The 21,869-nt window shown below is 49.1% G+C and overlaps 1 protein-coding gene across 1 annotated transcript in view; it reads left to right on the top strand.

Annotated features, from left to right (window-relative positions):
* The window catches only part of SVOP (SV2 related protein), an 83,855-nt gene that overhangs the window by 18,503 nt on the left and 43,483 nt on the right, over positions 1–21,869 (top strand). The window contains exons 3-5 of the mRNA XM_081283352.1: positions 4,911–4,996; positions 6,155–6,253; positions 12,050–12,121. Of these exons, the coding sequence (XP_081139478.1) occupies positions 4,911–4,996; positions 6,155–6,253; positions 12,050–12,121 (257 nt within the window). The remainder of the gene's footprint in view (positions 1–4,910; positions 4,997–6,154; positions 6,254–12,049; positions 12,122–21,869) is intronic.

Raw genomic sequence — 21,869 nt, 5'->3', positions numbered from 1 at the left:
TGTGTGAGCTATGCTCCTAGTAGCCATATGAGGGGACAGGTCTGGCATTGCACGCCGATTGGGCTGCGCAGTGCAAGTGCCTCTCCTCTCGCTCTGCCTGTGATCCCACACAGCACCTGAGGTGGGTGTGACTTGCTAAGATGTCGATCTGCTGACCACAGGACACCACGAAGCAAGACTCCACCTTTGAAACCTTATCCCCTGCCTTATTTGGTGTAGAATATTCTATGGAAAATCCTCTGTGTGTCCCCCCTTATAAAAATAAAGAGATTCCAGGTGCATGCCCCCCTTTTTCCAGCACTTTCCAGCATGGAAGCTAACCCCAAAGGTCACAGAGCAGTCCCACCCTCATGTCTGTGTGTTGCCTGGTTTCTTCGCCATTTTCTTAGTTTAATGTGGCATCCAACTCCTTTGAACCCAGTTCATCTCATCAGCATGAGTCGTTGGTAAGAGATGATAGTCATGATAATAGTGGTGATGATGGTGATGATGGTGGTGATGATGGTGATGATGGTGGTGATGATGGTGGTGGTGGTGGTAGTGGCAATGATGGTGGCAATGGGATCTTTGTGAAGATGGTGGTGGTGATGATAATGGTGATGATGGTGCTGATATTGATGATGATGATAGTGGTGATGATAATGGTGGTGGTGATGGTGGTAGTGGGATGATGGTGAAGGTGGTGATGATGATAATGGTGATGGTGATGGTGATGATGATGATGATGTTGGTGGTGGTAGTGATGGTGGTGATAGTGATGGTAGTGGTGATAATGGTGGTGGGATGATGGTGATGGCTGTGATGATAATGGTGATGATGATGGCGATAGTGATGGTGATGGTGATGGTGGTGATGGTGATGGTGATGGTGGAGATGATGATGGTGATGGTGGAGATGATGATGGTGATGGTGATGATAATGGTGGTGGTGATAGTAGTGATGATGGTGATGGTGGTGATGGTGGTGATGGTGATGGTGATGGTGATGGTGGTGATGGTGATGGTGATGGTGATGGTGGAGGTGATGATGGTGATGATGATGGTGATGGTGATGGTGGAGATGATAATGGTGATGGTGATGGTGATGATGATGTTGGTGGTGATAGTGATGGTAGTGGTGATAATGGTGGTGGGATGATGGTGATGGCTGTGATGATAATGGTGATGATGATGGCGATAGTGATGGTGATGGTGATGGTGATGGTGATGGTGATGGTGGAGGTGATGGTGATGATGGTGATGGTGATGGTGATGGTGATGGTGATGGTGGAGATGATGATGGTGATGGTGGAGGTGATGATGGTGATGATGATGGTGATGGTGATGGTGGTGATGATGATGGTGATGATGGTGATGATGGTGGTGATGGTGATGATGGTGATGATGATGGTGATGGTGGAGGTGATGATGGTGATGGTGATGGTGGAGATGATGATGGTGATGGTGATGGTGGAGGTGATGATGGTGATGGTGATGGTGATGGTGATGGTGGAGGTGATGATGGTGATGATGATGGTGATGGTGATGGTGGAGGTGATGATGGTGATGATGGTGGTGATGGTGATGATGGTGATGATGATGGTGATGGTGGAGATGATGATGGTGATGGTGATGGTGGAGATGATGATGGTGATGGTGATGATAATGGTGGTGGTGATAATAGTGATGGTGGTGATGGTGGTGATGGTGGTGATGGTGATGACCATGATGGTGTGATGATGACAGAGGTGTGGGAGCTGAGGACTTTCTCCGTGCCAGTCACTGCTCTAAGCAGCTACCTGTGTTTCCCATTCGATCCTCACAGCAGTGGCTGTTGGCACTGTCAGCGTCATTCCCGTCCTTACAGTAAGGAACTGGAGCACAGAGGGTTCGGTGTCTTCCCCAGGCTCGTGCAGCTAGGGATTAGCCCATTAGCTGGGATTCATACCCAAGCCACCAGGCCCCACAGCCCTATGACCTTGTGCGGCCTCTGAACATTGGAGGGTCCAATAAGAGACCCAAGATGGAACGTGGGACCTGGTGTCAGACTCCCTTGTCCACCTGACACTGAGTGACGAAAACATTCCATGCTTTCCTAAATGCCCCAGTCTCCCAACCAAGGAGGGTGGAACCCAGGACCTGTTCCTAGGAGATCCAAGGGGGCAGCCATGGTGGGAGTTGAGAGCAGAGGCTTTGACCTCAGGCTGATCCGACTCACCTCCCGGCCTACCGTACACTAGCCTGCCACGCGGGCAGGTGCCATCCCCCTCCAGATGGGGCTGGTGGCACCTTAGTGCCTAGAGTTGTGATGGAGATTTGATGACCCAAGGCACAGTGAGTTCTCGGTGCAGACTTGGCACACAGGCGCTCTCAGCAACGCCCCTCGTTAGTGCTGTTCCTATTGTCATCCTGGGCTGGGGACAAAGCTCAGGAGGGGAGCTCCTGCCTAGCACCCACAAGGCCCTGAGCTCAGCCCCCACTACTGAAAAAAATAAGAATCGATGCTGTCCTAGGATGCACCCCACTTTCTCCTCAACATTTTTCCTGGGGAACCTAGAACCTGCCGGTGTGATAAACACCAATTCACACCCTGGAGAAAATCATGACCTCCATAAAATCATGGTCACCATAGTAAGAGGCTCAGGGTTGAAATTCCAAAAGAGACGGGGACTCTGGGCAGGGACTGAAGAGATCCCCAGGTCCCCAGGGATGTCCATGGGAGGGCCACCCAGCATCCTCCTTTAGTTTCTTAGATTTTAGTGAACTTTATCTTGGAATCATTTTAAATTTGCAAAAAAAAAAAAAAAAAAAAAAAAAAAAGGTCAGCTCCCCATTACTACAACCAAATACCCGGGTGACTCATGTACAGAGAGGAAAGTGGCACCGTGGCTCCTGTTCCAGAGGTCGCAGGCTGGGGTCGTTCGGCGGGGTCTCTGGGGCACCAGTGGCCTCACGCCCCGGTGGCCTCACTTCCTGTGACTAGGGGGAGACTCCTAGAGGTCCACACTTCCCAGGAGCCCCACGGCTGGGGACTGAGCCTTTAGCACAGGGGCCTTTGGGGACATTCCAGATCTGAACGATAGCAGAGAGCAGAGAGATGCCACCTACCGGTCCCCCGGCCTGCCCTCAGGGGAGCACGTCACCTGCCCAGTGCTTCTTCAGAACTAAGAGACTAGCACTGGTGTCCCCTCCGTGACCACGGCTCCTTCCCACTCCTGGCCTTGTCCAGTCCCCTTTCCCAGGACTCAGCCAGCATGCCCTCTTGAGCTTCATCGTTGGGTATTTATTTATTCGCTTAGCAGTTATGCTTTTTCCTTTTTCTTTCTGGGAACAAAAATAACCTGCGTTTCTATAACATGGAAAGCAAATGTCCAAAGTAGGAAAGTGAGGGGGGTTCACAAAGATGACTCTGCGGACAGTTGGTCAGTGTCCACTCGGTCTTTCTTTCCCTGCAGGACACATGCACACTGTCACACACACACGCACGCACACACGCACACACAAAAAAAACTGATTTTTATCACAAACCAGCTCTTCCGGCACCTATCCCTCCACGGCTTGCATTTTTCACGTAGCCACAGAGGGTGGACATCTTTCCACCTTGGTGCAGATGGAATTCTTCTTTTTCAAAACCATTTGGCGGGCGGTAGAGCACACGCCTTTCACGCATGAGGCCCTGGGTTCCATCCCCAGCACCGGAAAAAAAATTTAAATAAAATAGAAGCATTGATTTCCTCCTGACTCTGTAAGTAATGAATTATAAAAGGAAGAAAGGTAAAGGGTCTGATGCTTCTACCCTGCCCCTATCTGAGGATGACAAAAATAAAGCCCTAAATTAGAGTCTCACATATCTGTAGATATATATAGACATCTATGTCCACGTCTATATGCCTGTTATACATATTATGTTGCCCAGCTTGTTTTTAGAAATTAACAGAGCCCGGCTGGGATTGTGGCTCAGGGATAGAGCGCTTGCCTAGCATGCATGAGGCACTGGGTTCAATCCCCAGCACCATATTAAAAAACTAAATAAACCAAATAAATGTATTGTGTCCATCTAAAACTAAAAATATTTTTTTAAAAAATTAATAGAGGGCTGGGGTTGTGGCTCAAGCGGTAACGCGCTCGCCTGGCATGCGTGGGGCGCTGGGTTTGATCCTCAGCACCACATAAAATAAAAATAAAGATGTTGTGTCCACCGAAAACTGAAAAATAAATATTAAAAAAATTAATAGAGCCAGGTCCGGTGACACACACCTGTAATCCCAGTGACTTGGGAGGCTGAGGCAGCAACATAGTTAGATACTGTCTCAAAATAAAAAGCCTGGGGATATAGCTCAGTGGTAGAGGACCCCTGGGTTTCATTCCTAGTACCCCCCCCAAAAAAAATTAATATGTACATCTTTTTACCTATACATTCTTTTGGGGGGTATTGGAGGTTGAACTTGGGGAACTCGACCACTGAGCCCACCCCCAGCCCTATTTGGTATTTTATTTAGAGACAGGGTCTCACTAAGTTGCTTAGGGCCTTGCTTTTGCTGAGGCTGGCTTTGAACTGGCGATCCTCCTGCCTCAGCCTCCCGAGCCCCTGGAAATACAGGTGTGTGCCACGGCGCCCAGCTCTATACATTCTTTTTAACAGGTCGTATTTCATCGTGTGAACACTTAGTAATTTATGTATAATATGTAATAATTTATTTAACCAGCCCTCTTCGGGTGGACATTCTGGGTTTCTATTTTCCCTGCTATAAATAATGTCACAATAGCAAGACATCTTTTCACACTTGCTAGGATTTTTTCCTGCTGGGGTAAGTTCTAGAAGCAGCCTGTGCTGCAATTCATCAGCTTGGCTGGGAACCATTGCCGACACCCCCATGCAGGACCAATGCGAGGTGCGCTGACCCTTCCCTCCTTTCCCCTTCTCCTTCCCAGATACTTTCATGGTGGAGGACGCGGTGGAAGCCATTGGGTTTGGGAAGTTTCAGTGGAAGCTGTCCGTCCTCACTGGCCTGGCATGGGCAAGTATCCCGGGGCAGGGTCTCACGGGCATCTCCCAGACCCCACGACGCTCACCTCGGGTCCCCTGGCCTGCAAGACGGACACAGTGCCCTCCTCCCAGGGTCTTTGCCAGTTAGTGAGGCTTCTGTGGGTGACAGTGACCATCCAGCTCTGGGCTAGGGAAGAGCTGGTATGGCTGTGGACCCCCGCAAGAGAGCTGAAGCCCCCAGCTGACCAAGTGGTTCTCTCCCCTTAGGGCTTCAGGGCCTCTAGGAGATGGTGACGTCCTCCGTGGCCGGCTCCCTAGGAAAACAGGCAGACAAAGTGGCTTATGGGCCGGGGATGTGGCCGAGATCATCACGCAGACCGTCACTGGCCTCACTGTGCAGAGGCTCTGGGTTGATCCCCAGTACGGCCCACCCCCCAAAAGCCCTCTAGTTCAAGGGGCTCACAATCCCTCGCTAACGTCCCCCCGCGGCTGTGGCAAAGAGCGCAGCTAGACCTCCAATCCAGCTGCAGTGGACTTTCGTGACTGGTGTGAGATGCCATCTAACTGCATATTTTTCCAAACTGATGGTCGATTTCCCCACGTCATTTCACTAATCTGAAGAACAGCTTCCTTGAACACCGCGGTCCCGTGGTGGTACAAGTCTGCTTTAAAACTCTATTTCTTATTATTCTGTTTGTCTAGTCCCGGAAAGTCACCAAGGTGTAATCCCAGTGGTTCCGGAGGCTGAGGCAGGAGGATGGTGAATTCGAAGCCAGCCTCTGCAATTTAGAGAGGCCATAAGCAACTCAAGGAGACCTTGTCTCTAAGTAAAATATTTCTTTTTTAAAAAAAGGGCTGGGGATATGACTCAGTGGTTAAGTGCCTCTGGGTTCAATCCCTGACACCAAAAAAAAAAAAAAAAAAAAGTTTTTCTCAGATTCTAGAAGTATATAACATCGTCTCATTTCATCTGGGGAGTTCCTGTATTTTTTTAAATGCGAGAAATACACAGAGTGTTGTCAGGCATCACGCTGGTTGAATCGCTGGGGCTTCCCGGGTGTTTGGGTTCATGGGGCGCTGGGCAGGTGGTGGCGCTGGGCGGCCACACGCTCCCTGAGCTCACAGACCAGCCACCCGGTCAGGCGTGGGGCCGCCTCCTGGCCTCACGGTGTTCCCTTGCTCTCTGCAGATGGCCGACGCCATGGAGATGATGATCCTGAGCATCCTGGCGCCCCAGCTGCACTGCGAGTGGCGGCTCCCCAGCTGGCAGGTGGCCTTGCTGACCTCGGTAGGCAGCCCCAGGCCCCCTCTCTGTGGTTGGTTGGTGCAGTTCTGCTCCCCTGGGGTGCCCCGTGGGATGTCCCTGCCCCCTGATTCTAAGGGCTCAGCAGAAACGAATCAAGCCCTGGGCCACATCCATCCGTCCAGCTGTCCACCCGGGGGCCCAGACCTGGTTCTCAGTGCTCTGGAACCTGGAACCACCTGCGCGTGTTACTTACACCCGACAACCCTCACTTTCCCTGAAGGGAGCAGGAGATGTCAGCTTCCTTCACAGGAGTCGACTTGAGGACTAGAAAGAACATAGTGCCTGACATGTCCTAGTTGCTCAATAAACGGTGGTTAGAGCTGCTCATGGGAACAAGGGCCTAAAGGAGGGTGAGGCAGACCCTCTACAAGGAAGGGGGACGCCAGATCAGATGAGAGTGATAACGAAAATCTCAAAGCCAGTGTTTATGGAGCCCCTCCTGTGAATGGCTCGAGCCACACTGTCTAAAGTGTATGCACAGATACATCCTGTGACCCTGGGAGCTGGTACCACTGTTAGCTGAGAAAAACAAGGCTCAGAGAGGTCCAGCCAGTTACTCAGGGTCACGTGGCCTGGCTAGGGGCCGAGAGAGCAGTTACTGTCAATGCATCCCAGAATGCTGCTTGGGTGTTTGGGTTTCTTTTTTTGGTGGGGAGAGGTACTGAGTTTTGAACCCAGGGCTGCTTAACCACTAAACCACATCACCAGCCTCATTCTATATTTTATTTAGAGACAGGGTCTCACTGAGTTGCTTAGGGCCTCCCTAAGTTGCTGAGGCTGGCTTTGAACTCACAGTCCTCCTGTCTCAACCTCCCAAGCCTCTAGGAGTCTTTTTTTGTTTTTGTTTTTTCGTACCAGGGATTGGATCCCGGGGCACTTGACCACTAAACCACATCCCCAGCCCTTTTTACTTGGAGACAGGGTCTCAATAAGTTGCTGAGGCTGGCCTCAAACTTAAAATCCTCCTGCCTCAGCCTCCTGAGCCACCTGGGTTACAGGCTTGTCCCACTGTGCCTGGCTGGCTTAGATCTTTCATTTTTTAATTCTTCTTTTCATTATCTTTTAGAGATAACGGTTTTGGAGTGGCCTGAGCGCCTTCCACAGTGAGGTCCTGCCACTCAGCAGCCGCCTGTGTTTTCGTGGTTTATACTCCTAGAAATGTGGCCCGAGTGAGCTGCCTAATGGCCTGTTTCTCTGCAGATGGGGGACAGAATACTTCACCAGGCCTGGAGCCCGGCCAGGGGAGAGTGAGCTCCTCCCACAGGCCCCGATGAGAGTCCCCGCAGGTCTCTGTTGCGCCAGTGCAGGGCATTTCTGGTCTTGTCATTGGTCTATTCTTTATTTGATCTGCTTTGATTTCTTGGCTGCACTTGGGCTGCCATGGGTTGATGACAACCACGGTTTATGGAGCACTTCTTAATGTGCCAGGCTCTGCACACTTTCTCTTTGACCCCCTCTGTCCTGTGGAAGAGATCCCAGTAGGCCCCATTTCTATAGGTGAGGAAAGCAAGGCTTAGAAAACGTGTTGACTTGCTCCAGGTCACACGGTCTGTTCAGAATCCAAGTCAGGTTTGAAATTCAGGCCCCGCAGACTCAGAGGCCCTGTCCCAACCACCGCCCTGGACGACTTTCTTGTGATGTGGAGTTGGAATATGTGGGTTAGGTAGAGCCAGAACCCCGTGGCTGAGTTCTCTGTGGGAAAGTCAGAGCAGTGGGGTCGAGTCTGTCTACCATTGCCTGCGTCAGGAGGGTGTGACGTGCATGTCACTGTTGCCATAAGAAATACCAAAGTTGAGCCAGTGGCTCTGGAGGCTGAGGCAGGAGGATCGCAAGTTCTAAGCCAGCCTCAGCAAAAGCGAGGCCCTAAGCAACTCAGTGAGACCCTGTCTCTAAATAAAATACAAAATAGGGCTGGGGATGGGGCTCAGTGGTTAAGTGTCCCTGAATTCAATTCCCGGCACACCCCCCCACACTCCTGAAAAAGAAATACTAGAGTTGGAAATGGTTGGCCGGATAATGGATGGCCAGGAATGGCTGGGGATGTGGCTCAGAGGTAGAGTACTTGCCTGGCATACACACCTGGTCTGGGTTCTACCCCCAGCACTGCAAAAGATAATAAAACTTAAAAATTGTAGATTGCAGATTAAATATCATTTCCAGTATGTTTAAATATAAAAAATTGAAATAAAGTTATCATATTAGTTTTTAAAATCTATCCAATGGAATTGAAATACTTACCTGATACCCACCATCATTTGTTTCAAAACAGCATGAAGAAGCCATTCTGGGTGGCGCAAATAAAGTTATCATATTAGTTTTTAAAATCTATCCAATGGAATTGAAATACTTACCTGATACCCACCATCATTTGTTTCAAAACAGCATGAAGAAGCCATTCTGGGTGGCGCAAATAAAGTTATCATATTAGTTTTTAAAATCTATCCAATGGAATTGAAATACTTACCTGATACCCACCATCATTTGTTTCAAAACAGCATGAAGAAGCCATTCTGGGTGGCGCATGCCTGTAATCCCAGCCTCTCAGGAGGCTGAGGCAGGAGGATCACCAGTTCAAGTCCAGTTTTAGCAGTTTAGTGAGATCCTCAGCAACTTAGCAAGATCCTGTCTCAAAAAAATTTTAGAAAGGGCTTGGAGAAGTAGCTCGATGGTGAAGCACCCCTGGGTTCAATCCCCAGGGGTTGGGGAAAAAAAATCCTAAAACCAAACAAACAAACACAAAACGCACAAAGAAGTTCTTCAGAAGATTTTAGAACCTTTGCATTGTATTTTTGTGGGTATTTTGTTTGTTGTAATGCTGGGGATTAAGCCTCGGGCCTTGTACAGGTTGGACCAATGCTCTCCTTCTGACTGCAGTCCACGAATATCTGAGTGATAATCCCAGCCCTTGTAGTTTTCTTCTTGAATTGGTATTTCTATTTCATTTTTCCCTATAATTTTAACTTCATGTAATGTTTTCTTGCACTTGAAAATATCACATGCATCGCTCTATCATAATTCTCTATGACAAAGCTAAATATTAAGCCAGGTGCGGTAGCACACCCTTGTAATCCCAGCAGCTCGGGAGGCTGAGGCAGGAGGATTGTGAGTTCAAAGCCAGGCTCAGCAACTTAACGAGACCCTAAGCAACTCAGTGAGACCCTGTTTCTAAATAAAATACAAAATAGGGGGGCTGGGGATGTGGCTCAAGCGGTAGCGCGCTCACCTGGCATGCGTGCGGCCCGGGTTCGATCCTCAGCACCACATACCAACAAAGATGTTGTGTCCGCCGAGAACTAAAAAATAAATATTAAAAATTCTCTCTCTCTCCTCTCTCACTCTCTCTTAAAAAAAAAAAACAAAACAAAACAAAATAGGGCTGGGGATGAGGCTCAGTGGTCAAGTGCCCCTGGGTTTAATACCCAGTAAACCCGTCACAAAAAAAATCTAAATATTAAATGATTATTTCTCATTTTCTGAGATGAGAAGGCTCTGAGCATTAAAGTATTTCTCCTGCATTGATTTGTCATTGCAATTTTTAGTAACAACAGTAGATCAACAACAAGATGTAATTAATTTTGACAAATAATTTTTTTTGATACTGGGGATTGAACCCATGGGTTCTAAGTTTCATCCTCAGCCCTTTTTATTTTTTATTTTGACACAATTTCTCACTAAGTTACTGAGGCTGGCCTCCAACTTGCAATCCTCCTGCCTCAGCTCCTAGGATTACAAGCCTCTACCACCATTCCCAGCAACAAATAATTATTAAACATAAGTAAATTTTTATTGAGACTGTACCCCTTAATGAGTGGTATGAAGTGTTTTTCAAATATTTTTGTACATTCTTGGGTGATTACTTATTGCTAAAGTAACCCAGGTTTGAGCACTTTTTCTGTCATTTTTACTGAATGGATTTGAATATGAAAAGTTTGTTCACGTGAAAGAAGTTTTAGACATGTGCAGGAATCCCATTATAACTCAATAAACTAATGCCACTTGAGAATTTAAAACAACTTCCAAGTTTCATACTAAAGAGCACACCTTTATCATTTATGAAAAATGACTTTTAGTGATCTAATTTGTTGGCCACCCGGTTGGGTCATCTTTCTGTTTTGTTAAAAATAAAAGTAGGACTGGGCCTGTAGCTCAGGGGCAGAGCCTCTTGCCTAGCATGTGTGAGGCCCTGGGTTTGATCCTCAGAACTGCATAAAAATAAACAAATGAAATGAAGGCATGCTGCCCATCTACAACTACAAAAAAACATTAAAATAAATAACCAAAAGCAAAGGGCTGTGGTTGGGGCTCAGTGGTGGAGCGCTTGCCTAGCACGTGTGAGGCCCTGGGTTCCATCCTCAGCACCACATAAAAAAATAATAAAACAATAAAGGTGTTGTGTCCATCTACAACTAAAAAATAATAGTGAAGGCCTTGGAACCCAGACGACTGACTGCTGCTGCCCCCTCTGAGGCATCCTGGGGGTCTGCGTGGCCCTCAGTGCACTCTGCAGTGGGAGACATGGAGAAGGGACCCGGGCAGGGAGCAGCTCAGAGCCCGAGTCGGTCTCAGGAGAGAACAGGGCTGTGTTGAGGGTTGATGGCAGCTGTCTCCCTGGTATTTGCATTAGGGATTATGTGTCATCTAGAGATGGCTTGGAGTATCCAGGAGCACGGCAGAGGTCACCAGCCAATTCTGTGCCCTGTTACATAAGAGACTCAGTGAGTGTCTGCGGGACGGGGTGTCTGCAGACGGTCCTGGAGCCAGTCTCCCCCGGATACCGGGCAAGGACGATACGCCCTGTTTTTAGCCACCACCCTAGGACGTGCCAGGAGAAGGGCTTCTAGGGTCTGTCAGAACAGTGCATGTTCTCTCTGGGCCTCAGTTGCCCTGTCTGTAAAATGGGCACTACCGGCACCACCTCTCAGGGCCACGAGGTTGGGGAAGAGCTGTGTGAAGCCTTCAGCACCGTGTCTGGCAGGTGGTGGTGAGGGTGTGAGGCCCCAGTCATCTGCCTGGGGATACCCAGCAGGTCTCTTAGCCTTCCTGAGCCTCAGCTCCCCAACCATGGATTGGGGGTGATCCCTCAAACCTCAGCGGCCCTGGTTTTCCTGGCACAGTGAGCGCCCCTGGAGGGGTGGTCTGCCCCCCGCCCGGCCCCCACCTGCCCACGGCCAAGCTCCACACTGCGGCCCTGGCTCTTTTCTTAGCACCAGGAGACATTTCTTTGCTGGTGAGAAACTGGTTAAACCCCCGTTCTGAGCCACACTGCCTAAGGCCAGTCTGGCTGCCAACACCTACCCCTGTGGGACCCTGTGGAGTGGTTTCCCTTTTCTGAGCCTCAGTTTCCTCATCTGAAAAATAGGGTTCACATTAACTCCTGCCCTGTGCAATGGTCCAGAGCCCCAGGAGGCCGGGCGAAGCACAGAGATGGTGTTTGCACCCTGGTAGGTTCGCAGTGTTGGCTCATTGTTGTGACCAGGGATTGAACCCAGGGGCGCTCGACCACTGAGCCATGTCCCCAGCCCTTTTTTTATATTTTATTTAGAGACAGGGTCTCACTGAGTTGCTCAGAGCCTTGATAAATTGCTGAGGCTGGCCTTGAACTCACGATCCTCCTGCCTCAGCCTCCCCAACTGCTGAGATTGCAGGCATGAACCCACCCACCCACCCCACGCCTGGGCTCGGCTTATTATTTTTCCGGGGTGCCATGTTGTGGGTTTGGGTGATCATTCCTTTTCTCCTGCTCCGTGTTGCTAATAGAAACTGTCTTTATGTCCACAGGTGGTCTTTGTAGGCATGATGTCCAGCTCCACGCTCTGGGGAAACATCTCAGACCAGTACGGCAGGAAAACAGTAAGGCAACCTCTTCTCTGCCGGTGTCCTCCGCAGTGGCAGTGGGTGACTTTGGCGGGTAGCAACTCCTCCACGTTGGTGGGCTGTGAGGAGACCCAGCGCTAGGGCCACTGTGAGGTCCCACGTGGCTGGGGGGCCTACTCGTGTCCCGAGTGGGTCGTTGCTGGTTTGCAGGTGGGCGACCCCCCGCCAGCTCTTGCAGTTTTATTGCCTGTTACCTTCCCGGCCTAGGACTGTCCCCTGGGTTTTTTCCGTTGCTCTTATTTTTGTTACACTGCATTTGGGTCTTTGATTCTGCCGGCATGCGAAGCTGCTGTCCTCCTGACCATGAACTTGGCTCAGGGGAGTAAGGAGCTCCGTAAAGGCACCACTGTGAGAGCACACGCTCTAGATGATACTCCCTGATGGCCTTATTGTTCTCTTTCTTGGTCCGTCTCTAACACCTTGCAGTTCTTCCAGAGGCAGGGTAGCCTAGTGATTATTTGCTGAGTGTCATGTGGACCTGGCTTCCCACTTCACTTTTCTGCTTCTGACTGTGTAACCTTGTGCAAGTGAATTGACCTCTCTGAGCATCAACCTCCTCATCTATATAAAGAAGACTATAACTGAACCTGTACTGTCTCCAGTGCAATGTGGAGCGATAGCGTGAATCCCTTTGTACAAGGACAGGCACTGCAGACCCGTGAAAGGGCAACTGTAACATTTCTAACAAGTTCCCAGGCAATGCTGCTGCTGCTGGTCCGGGGACCACTCTTTGAGAACCACTGGGTCAGGTACCTAAGCAAACGTGGAATTCTGTTAGGAAAGGGGGACATGGTGGGTAGGTGATGGGAAACTGCCACTGTAACTAACATGTCACGGCCTTGTGTCGCTGGCACCAGGCCACGCATGCTTCCTGCGTCAGCTCATCCAGTCACGGAGCTGGTGCTTGCGTGGGGTCCCTCACCCCAGACTCCAAAGTCTGGAAATATGGGATGTTTGTGTGCTGGCCTGGCTCTCCAAACATTTAGGACTTTGGAGCAATTTGGATTTGTGAATTAGGAGATCCTTAGCTGATAGAATCTATGCAAATATTCTAAAATCTGAAAAAAAGAAAAGAAAGAAATCTGAAACACTTCTGTTCCCAGGTGTGTGGGACAGGGACACTCAACCTGTGTGACCACTCTGGCTTTACTGAAGGGGAAACTGAGGCACAGAGGACGGGCACCTTGCCCAAAGCCACACAGTCATGTCACAGAGGTGGATCTTGTGGTCTTAACCGTGACATTGGTGGCTTAAATCTCCAGGTGCTCAATGCATTTGTGTTGACCCAGTGAATGAGCAGATGTTGGGCCGCGCTGTGCGAGCAGTAGGCTCCAGCTGTATCCCCTTGACCTGGGCGGGAAACCCTGGACCGGCAGATACCAGGGAGACGGCCACCTCCAACTGCCAGAAGTGGCCATGGCAGGGCCAGGGTCACAGGCTGGGAGGTGGCGTGGGCCATCATGCCAGAGGACCTGGGTTGGTTCCAGGGCTGCGGGGGTGGCCGTCAAAGCCTCTCAAGGCTATCTGTCCCCCTGCCGGCTGGGAGGGATGCCCTGGTCTCAGCCCTCTGGACTCCACCCGCCCACGCCCCACTTCCCAAGGGTGTGAGTGACAGCTGCGCCCTTTTTCTGGTTGGAGGGAGGAGGGGAGAGAGCACCCCCTAACCCAAGAAACAAGACAGGAGAAGAGAGCATGGCGGGACCAGGCGGGGGCCTCTCAGAAAACTTGAGCCTGGATTTCACTGAATGTCGTGGACTTGGGCCCGTCTGGACCAGCGGAGAGCACTTGCCGATGTCTGCAGACATTTTTCATTGTCACAGGTAGGGGGAGGGCCACTACTGGCATCCAATGGGCAGAAAACAGGGGTTCTGCCCAGTACCCCACAGTACAGAGGACCCCCCACATCACAGAGGATGCCCCAGGGCAGGATGTTCATGTGCCGAAGTTGAGCCAAGGTGCAGTATCATGAAGAGTTAGCTCTTCATCCTCGGTCTCCATCCTCTGGCCTGCTCAGCCCTCACCCCAAGACTTACCTACGTGGCTCATTTTGACAAGTGAACTAATAGCATATTGCTATAAAAAGCATGGCCTTGAGCCAGACTGCTTGGGTTCCTATCCCAGCTAGGCTGGGTGACTCTGGGCAAGTCACCCAACCTCTCTGTGCCTCCATCCTCATCTGTAAGTCGTATATTAACACCCTCTCATGTAGGGCTGTTGCAAGGAGTAAACGGCACTGCATATAAAGCTCTGGACACAGAGAAGTAGCTTCATTCATGTCCACCGTTATTCTGTTGTTTGCCAAGTTCCTGGTGCCCATTGATGGCAAAGCACTTGAAACACAGGTCTATTCTGCTTCCAGAATCCACGTCTTTCACCCCAACTTTGGCTGCCCCCAGACAGAATTGAATTATCCCCCAGAATTCGGCGGATCAGCTGGACATTCATTCATCCCAAATAGATGAGGCTTGGAAGAGCTGCCCCAGGGGTCCCCCCAGTTCTCCTGACCAGCTGGCTAGATTCCACACCCACTGTGTGGCCAGAGGGAGAGGAGGGACAGTGTCCCCAGATGGCAGGGCCCCCTGCTCCGCAGCTCTGGATGCTACCCAGCGTCGGGGAGCCAGGACCAGGCTGTAACTAGAAAACGCTTCCCCAAGACTGTTCCAGGAACACGGGGCACACCAGGCAGCTGGCCAGCGTGGCCATCAGAGGCTGTCCTGATCTGCCTCTGCCCAGCGGGGAGGTTCCCGCCAGGTGTCCACTTGGTGACTTTGCCGGGCAGTCACATTGGAGCTCGGACGCCCAGAGCCAGTTTGGTTCCTGCAGAGGCTTCCGCAGGCTGGGGATCTGTGGCGGCCACGGAATAGTGAAGGTGACGGTGACGCTGGGCGTGTAGCCTGGCGGTCAGTGAGGTAAGCACATTAGGGGTCACGTCCCAGGGCCCGCGTTGAGCTAGATGTTTTAGTTAGCTTTTTGTCGTCGGGACCAAAATACCTGGCAGTAACGACTTCTTCGAGGAGGAAAGTCTGTTTGGCTCAGGGTTTCGGAGGTCTCCGTCCGTGGTGGGCCAACTCCACTGCTCTGGGTCTGAGTGGGGCAGCGTCATGGGGGAGGACCAGTGGGGGACAGCTGCTTAGCTCAGGGTGCCCCACCTGCTTGCAGCTACCATCCAGGCAGTCTTTCAAGCTGGGTGGACGGCTGGGGTCAGAGCTCTCCCCATCCGGTCATTTCACCTTTGAACATTCCTGCATTAGCAGGAGCTCTGGGTGGACACCCCATCACTGTGACCTTGGGCACGTTTGCACCTCTCCTCTGGACTTGTTTCCTCATCTGCAAAACAGAGTTGATAGCATTGCATGAAGGTCGTTGGGAGGACTCCATAGAAATGCTCTGAATATCCTTAGATGTCTGCTGGGGCCCGAGATGGCCACTTACTGTTTGGGGCTTAAAGGGAAAAAATTCAGAATGTGGCTGTGCTCCTCTCCCTTGAGACTGATTGGAAAACAGCACGGTGCAGGCTGGGCCCGGGTACCATCAGGCTGTCTAGACCACAGGTCGCTGACTGGTGGCCCACGGGCCCAGTGTGGCCCCCTGCCGTGTGTCCTAGGACTTGGCTTTGCACCTTGAGCATGCTATATACATTCTTCCTCTGAGCCCCAGCTCCAGCCCTGTTTTCTTTGTCTTTCACAGTGTTTTAGAAGATTTTGAGTAAGTTGCCTCCATTTCAAAAACATTTTATTTTGCATAAAAACAAACAGCATATATATATTTTTTTTAATTGGGTTATCTCATAGCCCGAGACCAACATTCTGTCATGGTAACTGTGGGGGAGGAGCGGAGTAGAGCCTGAGTCGAGGTAACTCGCCTCCCACTTCCCTAGGCCACCCCTGGCCTCCGTCTATCACACCTGCATGTTGCCTTTGTGTTCTTGGTCAGCGGTAGTAGGGAGCCATGCAAGGTCCTGGAGGAGGGGAGTGGCCATCCAAGGCCGTGGAAGGGGGAGTGGCTGGTTCAGACTGCATTCTGGGCTGGAAATCCTGTCTCCAGGCCCTGCTGTGCAGCTTGCTGATTTTGAGCAAATCACTCGACTCTTTCAGCCCTTGCTGTGCTAATGTGAAAAGCAGAAATGAAAATAATCTCTTTCCACAGGGGTGCTCTGAGGACCCAGAACAAGGATGTGACTGTGGTTTAAAAATACAAATGAAAGTTCTGTGAAGTTGGAGGCTCTGCAGCTTTCAAGTTCCCTACGTAATAGGGACAGCAGATGCCCCACACAGCATCTTGCCTGGGTGAATGAATGAATGAGATGTATATATATATAAATAAATACCTCTAGTGCCAAGCACACAGCAGGCGCTCAATACATGCATACCGAACAAATGAATGAACTAATAATATATATCAGTCCCTCTAGTGCTGGGCACACAGCAAGTGTTCAGTATCTGTTTATTGAATAAATGAAGGGATACGTTAATGAATATTTATTCATTAATACAAATGAATGAATATTATGAATCTTCATCAGTGGCATGCAACCGATGCTCAAGAGATACATATCGAACGGATAATTCAGTGAGCAAATTCATGAACGCATCATGTTGTGTAGCTGCCTCTACAACCTGGGATACAGGGGCTGTCCCAGACAGGTTCCTGGGAGCTGAGGATGGGAGAGGGCTTGTCTGACCCTGCGAGGCCCTGGAGTCCAGCCCCAGGAACACCAAAGTAAATGAATAAATAGAAGGAAAAATAGAAATAGTGTGCATATGGAAGAAGAAGGGCAGGGAGGGGGATCAATGGTAAAGGTCAGATCAATGGTAAAGAGTCCAGCAGCATGATAATTGTCATCAAGCAGAACGGCCCCTGGCGCATTCCTACAGTGGCAGAGAAACTCTGTGATTGTACTTGCACGTGGCCGCCGTGTCCCCATTGTCTGGGCAGCTAGAGAGTCCAGGCATCAGCAGAGCCGAGGGCAGGCCCACGGAGCGGACCCGTTTCTGCACAGCCTCTGAGGGCCTTCGAGGGGACCGAGCACCCTCCACACACACCCTCTTCTCCCCTCTGTCTTCTCTGCTTTGTTTTTCTTTCCTCTTGTTCTCTCTGCTGCTCATGATGTCCCCTGTCTGGTGTAAGACTCCGTGGGTTTCAAGGAAGAATATCCCAATTAAATTAACTTAAGCCCCAAGAAAAGAATTAAGGATCAGTGAGCAGGAAGCAGTCCCACAGTCATGGCTTCAGGGTGCAGAAGTGCTATCAGGAATTCCTGGCACTCAGTCTTCTATGTTTTTATCTTTTTATTTATTATTATTTTTTGGGGGGGTGATGGTGTTCCTGAAAGCTTGGTTCTTGTCCTGATGCCAATCCAATAATGAGGACATGGTTTTGAGAAAAAGGAAAAGGAAGTTTGATTGCTTTGCTAGAAAAGGAGAAACACAGGGGACTCCTGTCCCAGAGGCTGTGATTTTGGCCATCAGCAGAACAGGGGGCTTTTAAAGAGGTGATTCAAAGGCTCCATTCCAAGTATTCTGTCTAGAGCTGTAATTCACTTATTAATTTGGGAGATAGTCATTTCTGGTGCCACCCCCAAAGTCTTCATTCCTCTGGTGGGTGTGTGCTCAAGGACAGATAACTCTGCCCAGGATGGGGAAGAAAGGTAATCCTGTTTCCCTGGAGATTAGGGAGCAGGGAGCGATTAGGGAGGAGAAGGGAGAGAGGAAGAGAAAGAAACATGTGGGGGGAGTGGGGGGGGCTGGGGTTGTGGCTCAGCAGTAGAGCGCTCGCCTAGCACGTGCGAGGCCCTGGGTTCGATGCTCAGCACCACATAAAAATAAATAAAAGTATGGCGACCAACTACAACTAAAAAATAAATATTAAAAAAAAAAAAAGAAAGAAAGAAACATGTCCCTTTAAAAAATAAGTCACAGTGGCTGGGCGTGGGGTGCACAACTGTCATCCCAGCAGCTTAGGAGGCTGAGACAGGAGGATCGCAAGTTCAAAGCCAGCCTCAGCAAAAGTGAGGCACTGAGTAACTCAGTGAGACCCTGTTTCTAAATAAAGTACAAAATAGGGTGGGGATGTGGCCCAGTGGTCCAGTGTCCCTGAGTTTGACCCCTGGTACCCTGCCCCCCACCAAAGTCACAGTGACAGAGAAGCAGGGTTATATTCAAAGCATAAAGTGGGCCACTGCTATAGTTAGTGCTGGGGATAGAACCCAGGGTCTTGCACACGGCAGGAAAGTGCTCTACCTTTGACCTACACCCCCAGCCCTTTACTGTCTTTCTTTATATCAACTTGCTTTTAAAAACAATTAAATGATGGGCTGTGGCTGGGGATCAGCAGTAGAGCACTCATCTAGCACGCGAAGGCCCTGGGTGCGATCCTCAGCACCACATATAAATACATTTTTTAAAGAATTAAATGAGACAGCACAGTGACAGTGGTGTGCACCTGTAATCCCAGCAACTTGGGAGGCAGAGGCAGGCAGATCACAATTTAGAGGCCCGCCTGGGCAATTTAGTGAGACCCTGTCTCAAAAGTAGAAGATAAAAAGCTCTGGGATGTGGCTCAGTGGTAAAGTGCCCCTGGGTTCCATCCCCTGTACTGCATTAAAAAAAAATGGATTGATTAATTAAAGTTAAAATTTAAAATTTTTTAAATTAATTCTTTTTTTTTTTTTTTAAGAGAAGGAGCTAGGCACAGTGGCCACATCTGTAACCTCAGCAACTCGGGAGGCTGAGGCACGCAAATTGCAAGTTCAGTGCCAGCCTCAGCAACTTGGCGAGACCCTGTCTCAAAATAAAAAAGGGGTGAAGGATGTGGCTCAGTGGTTCAGTGCCCCTGGGTTCAACCCTCAGTACCAAAAACAAGGAAACTTTACAGAGATTTTTACCATGGAAAATCAGTCCCGAGTGAGAAATATCTGCAGAAATAAATATAATGCAAACCAGGCAGTGCTGTTAAATTCTAGCCAGTCACCATTACCCCACCACCTTCTCCCTGAAAAAGAGATGGGCGCTGCCAGTGTAACTGAGTGGCAGAAATTGTGCCTAGCATGGGCAAGGCTCTGGGTTCAAAAGAGAGGGAGGGAGAAAGAGATGAACAGGTGTTAAAGCAGGTCAGCCTTGCTGGACACTTTCTTTTTGACATACTTAGAAGAATGAAGATTCCAAGAAAAAAGAAAGAATTTTTTCCCAGTTACTTGGGAGGATGAGGAAAGAAAAATGGCAAGTTTGAGGCTCAGCCTGAGCAGTTTAGCAAGATCCTGCCTCAAAACAAAATTTTAAAAAGGAATCAGGAGGGGCTGGGGTTGTGGCTCAGCGGTAGAACGCTCGCCTCGCACATGGGAGACCCTGGGTTCGATCCTCAGCACCACATACAAAAAAATAAATAAATAATCAAGTGAAATAAAGGTGTAAAGGTGTTGTGTCCAACTACAACTAAAAAAAAAAAAAAAAGGAATCAGGGATGTAACTCAGGGGCAAAGCATTGCCTAGAAAGCACAAGGTCCTGAGTTCAATCCCCAGTACTGCAAAAAATAAATAAATAAAGTAAAATATAAGGGGCTGGGGCTGTAGAGTGGCCTAGCATGTGCAAGGTCCTAGGTACTGAAAAAAAATTTAAACAACTTCCTTGCAAGGAGATCCAAAATCATTTAAATTTTCTATTCATTATAACCATTTTTAAAGGACCTCTAGGCAGAGATTTCCGTTTTAGTGTCTTAAAATTCAGTTTAAGAATAGAGCAAAGTGGGGCTGGGGATGTGGCTCAAGCGGTAGCGCGCTCGCCTGGCATGCATGCGGCCCGGGTTCCATCCTCAGCACCACATACAAAGATGTTGTGTCCGCCACCGACACAATATTTATTTATTATCTGCAATATTTATTTTTAGTAAAAATAAATATTAAAAATTTTTTTAAAAGAATAGAATTTATTAAAAAGAAAAAGAATAGAGCAGAATCAGCGTGATTTACACCACTTTTCTCCAGAAGTGAGCTCCACCTTGGTGTCCTGGGAAGGATGTGGCAGAGATCCATTCTGGATCTCGAATGGCAGGTTTAAGAGCCACATAAAGTCTGCATCCTACTCCCTCAAGTATGTTGGTGACAGTGACATAAAGATAGTATCTTAGGGGCTGGGGATGTGGCTCAAGCGGTAGCGCGCTCGCCTGACATGCGTGCGGCCCGGGTTCGATCCTCAGCACCACATACCAACAAAGATGTTGTGTCCGCCGAGAACTAAAAATAAATGTTAAAAAATTCTCTCTCTCTTAAAAAAAAAAGATAGTATCTTAAATTACAGTCACCATTAATTTTTTTCACTCTCTCAGAGTCATTAATGCTCCCGGAATCTGCACCGTGTTCGTCCTCAAGCCTTGCGTCCCGCTGTGGTTCTCAGCCTGCACAGACACAGTGCCCTGCTGCTTAAAAGGCCCCGAATGTTTTTAATCATGTTGTGTTAGTCTGCTTTTTTTTTTTAGTTGTAGTTGGACACAATAATTTTATTTTATTTTTTATGTGGTGCTGAGGATTGAACCCAGGGCTTTGCATGTGCAGGCCAGTGCTCTACCGCAGAGCCACAACCCCAGCCCCTAGTCAGCTTTTCTTTATTGCAACAAATAATTGAGATAAATCAGCTTATAAAGAGAAAAGGTTGCCAGGCCAGATGGCACACGCCTGTAATACCCAGCGGGTCAGGAGGCTGAGGCAGGAGGATCACGAGTTCAAAGCCAGCCTCAGCAACAGCAAGGCCCTAAGCAACTCAGGGAGACTCTGTCTCTAAATAGGATACAAAATAGGGCTGGGGATGGGGCTCAGTGGTCGAGGGCCCCTGAGTTCAATCCCCAGTAACCCCGACCAAAAGAAAAGAAAAAAAATGGACAAAAGCCTTGTTGCGGCTTACAGTTTAGGGGTTTTGGTGCCCAGTCAGTTTGTCCCCTCGCTTTTAGGCCTGTGGCGAGGCAACCCATCATGATGGGGAGCATTTGGTGGAGCAGAGCTGGTCACCTCATGGCAGAGAAGCAGAAAGAGAGAAAGGGGAAGAGGAAGAGACCAGGCTTCCACAGTCCCTTCCAGGCCACACCCCCAATGATTTTAAACCTCCCGCTAAGCCCACTTCCCACAAAGCCCCACCCCTGCCAAGCCCCACCCCTGCCAAGCCCCACCCCTGCTAAGCCCCACCTCCCACTAAGCCCCACCTCTTAAAGGTTCCACAACCTCCAACCTAGGACGATCCTTTCACACGCCAACCCTTGGAGGACATTCCAGATTAAATCTACGGTAAATGCCTTCTTAACAATCCAGATAATGATTCAGAGATAAAATAATCCAATCATTCACAAACTCTAATAAAATGACAAGTTCTAATGCTGCAAGTAAGGAAAAAAAATTTAAAGGTCATTACATAAAATAAGATGTATTTTCAACATGCAAGTGTTCACATAGAGCTTAACCTAGACGGTACAAGGAACTGGTCAATATATGCCCCCAATTGTAAGTGAGTTTGGATTTACCCTAACGTGTTCTAAGCTTTTTCTTATCCTCTTTGGCTTTGTGCAGTAAAGTGCGCTTCGCTCTGTTCATGAAGAACCCCTGGTGGGTGCAGATTAATACCGAAGCCATCCTTTCGTGATGCAAATATCTTACCTAGTGTCATCACCACAACATGGTTTTCTGAAAAGAATGATGTTGTCAAATTGTTGTGGAAAAAAGAAAGTAAAACTTCCTTTGCTTTA

This window comes from Spermophilus citellus (assembly GCF_964194105.1).
Source record: "Spermophilus citellus genome assembly, chromosome: 3".
NCBI classification, from domain to species: Eukaryota; Metazoa; Chordata; class Mammalia; order Rodentia; family Sciuridae; genus Spermophilus; species Spermophilus citellus.
The sequence above is the reverse complement of the archived record's forward strand: the minus strand, read 5'-3'. Positions and strand labels throughout refer to the sequence as shown.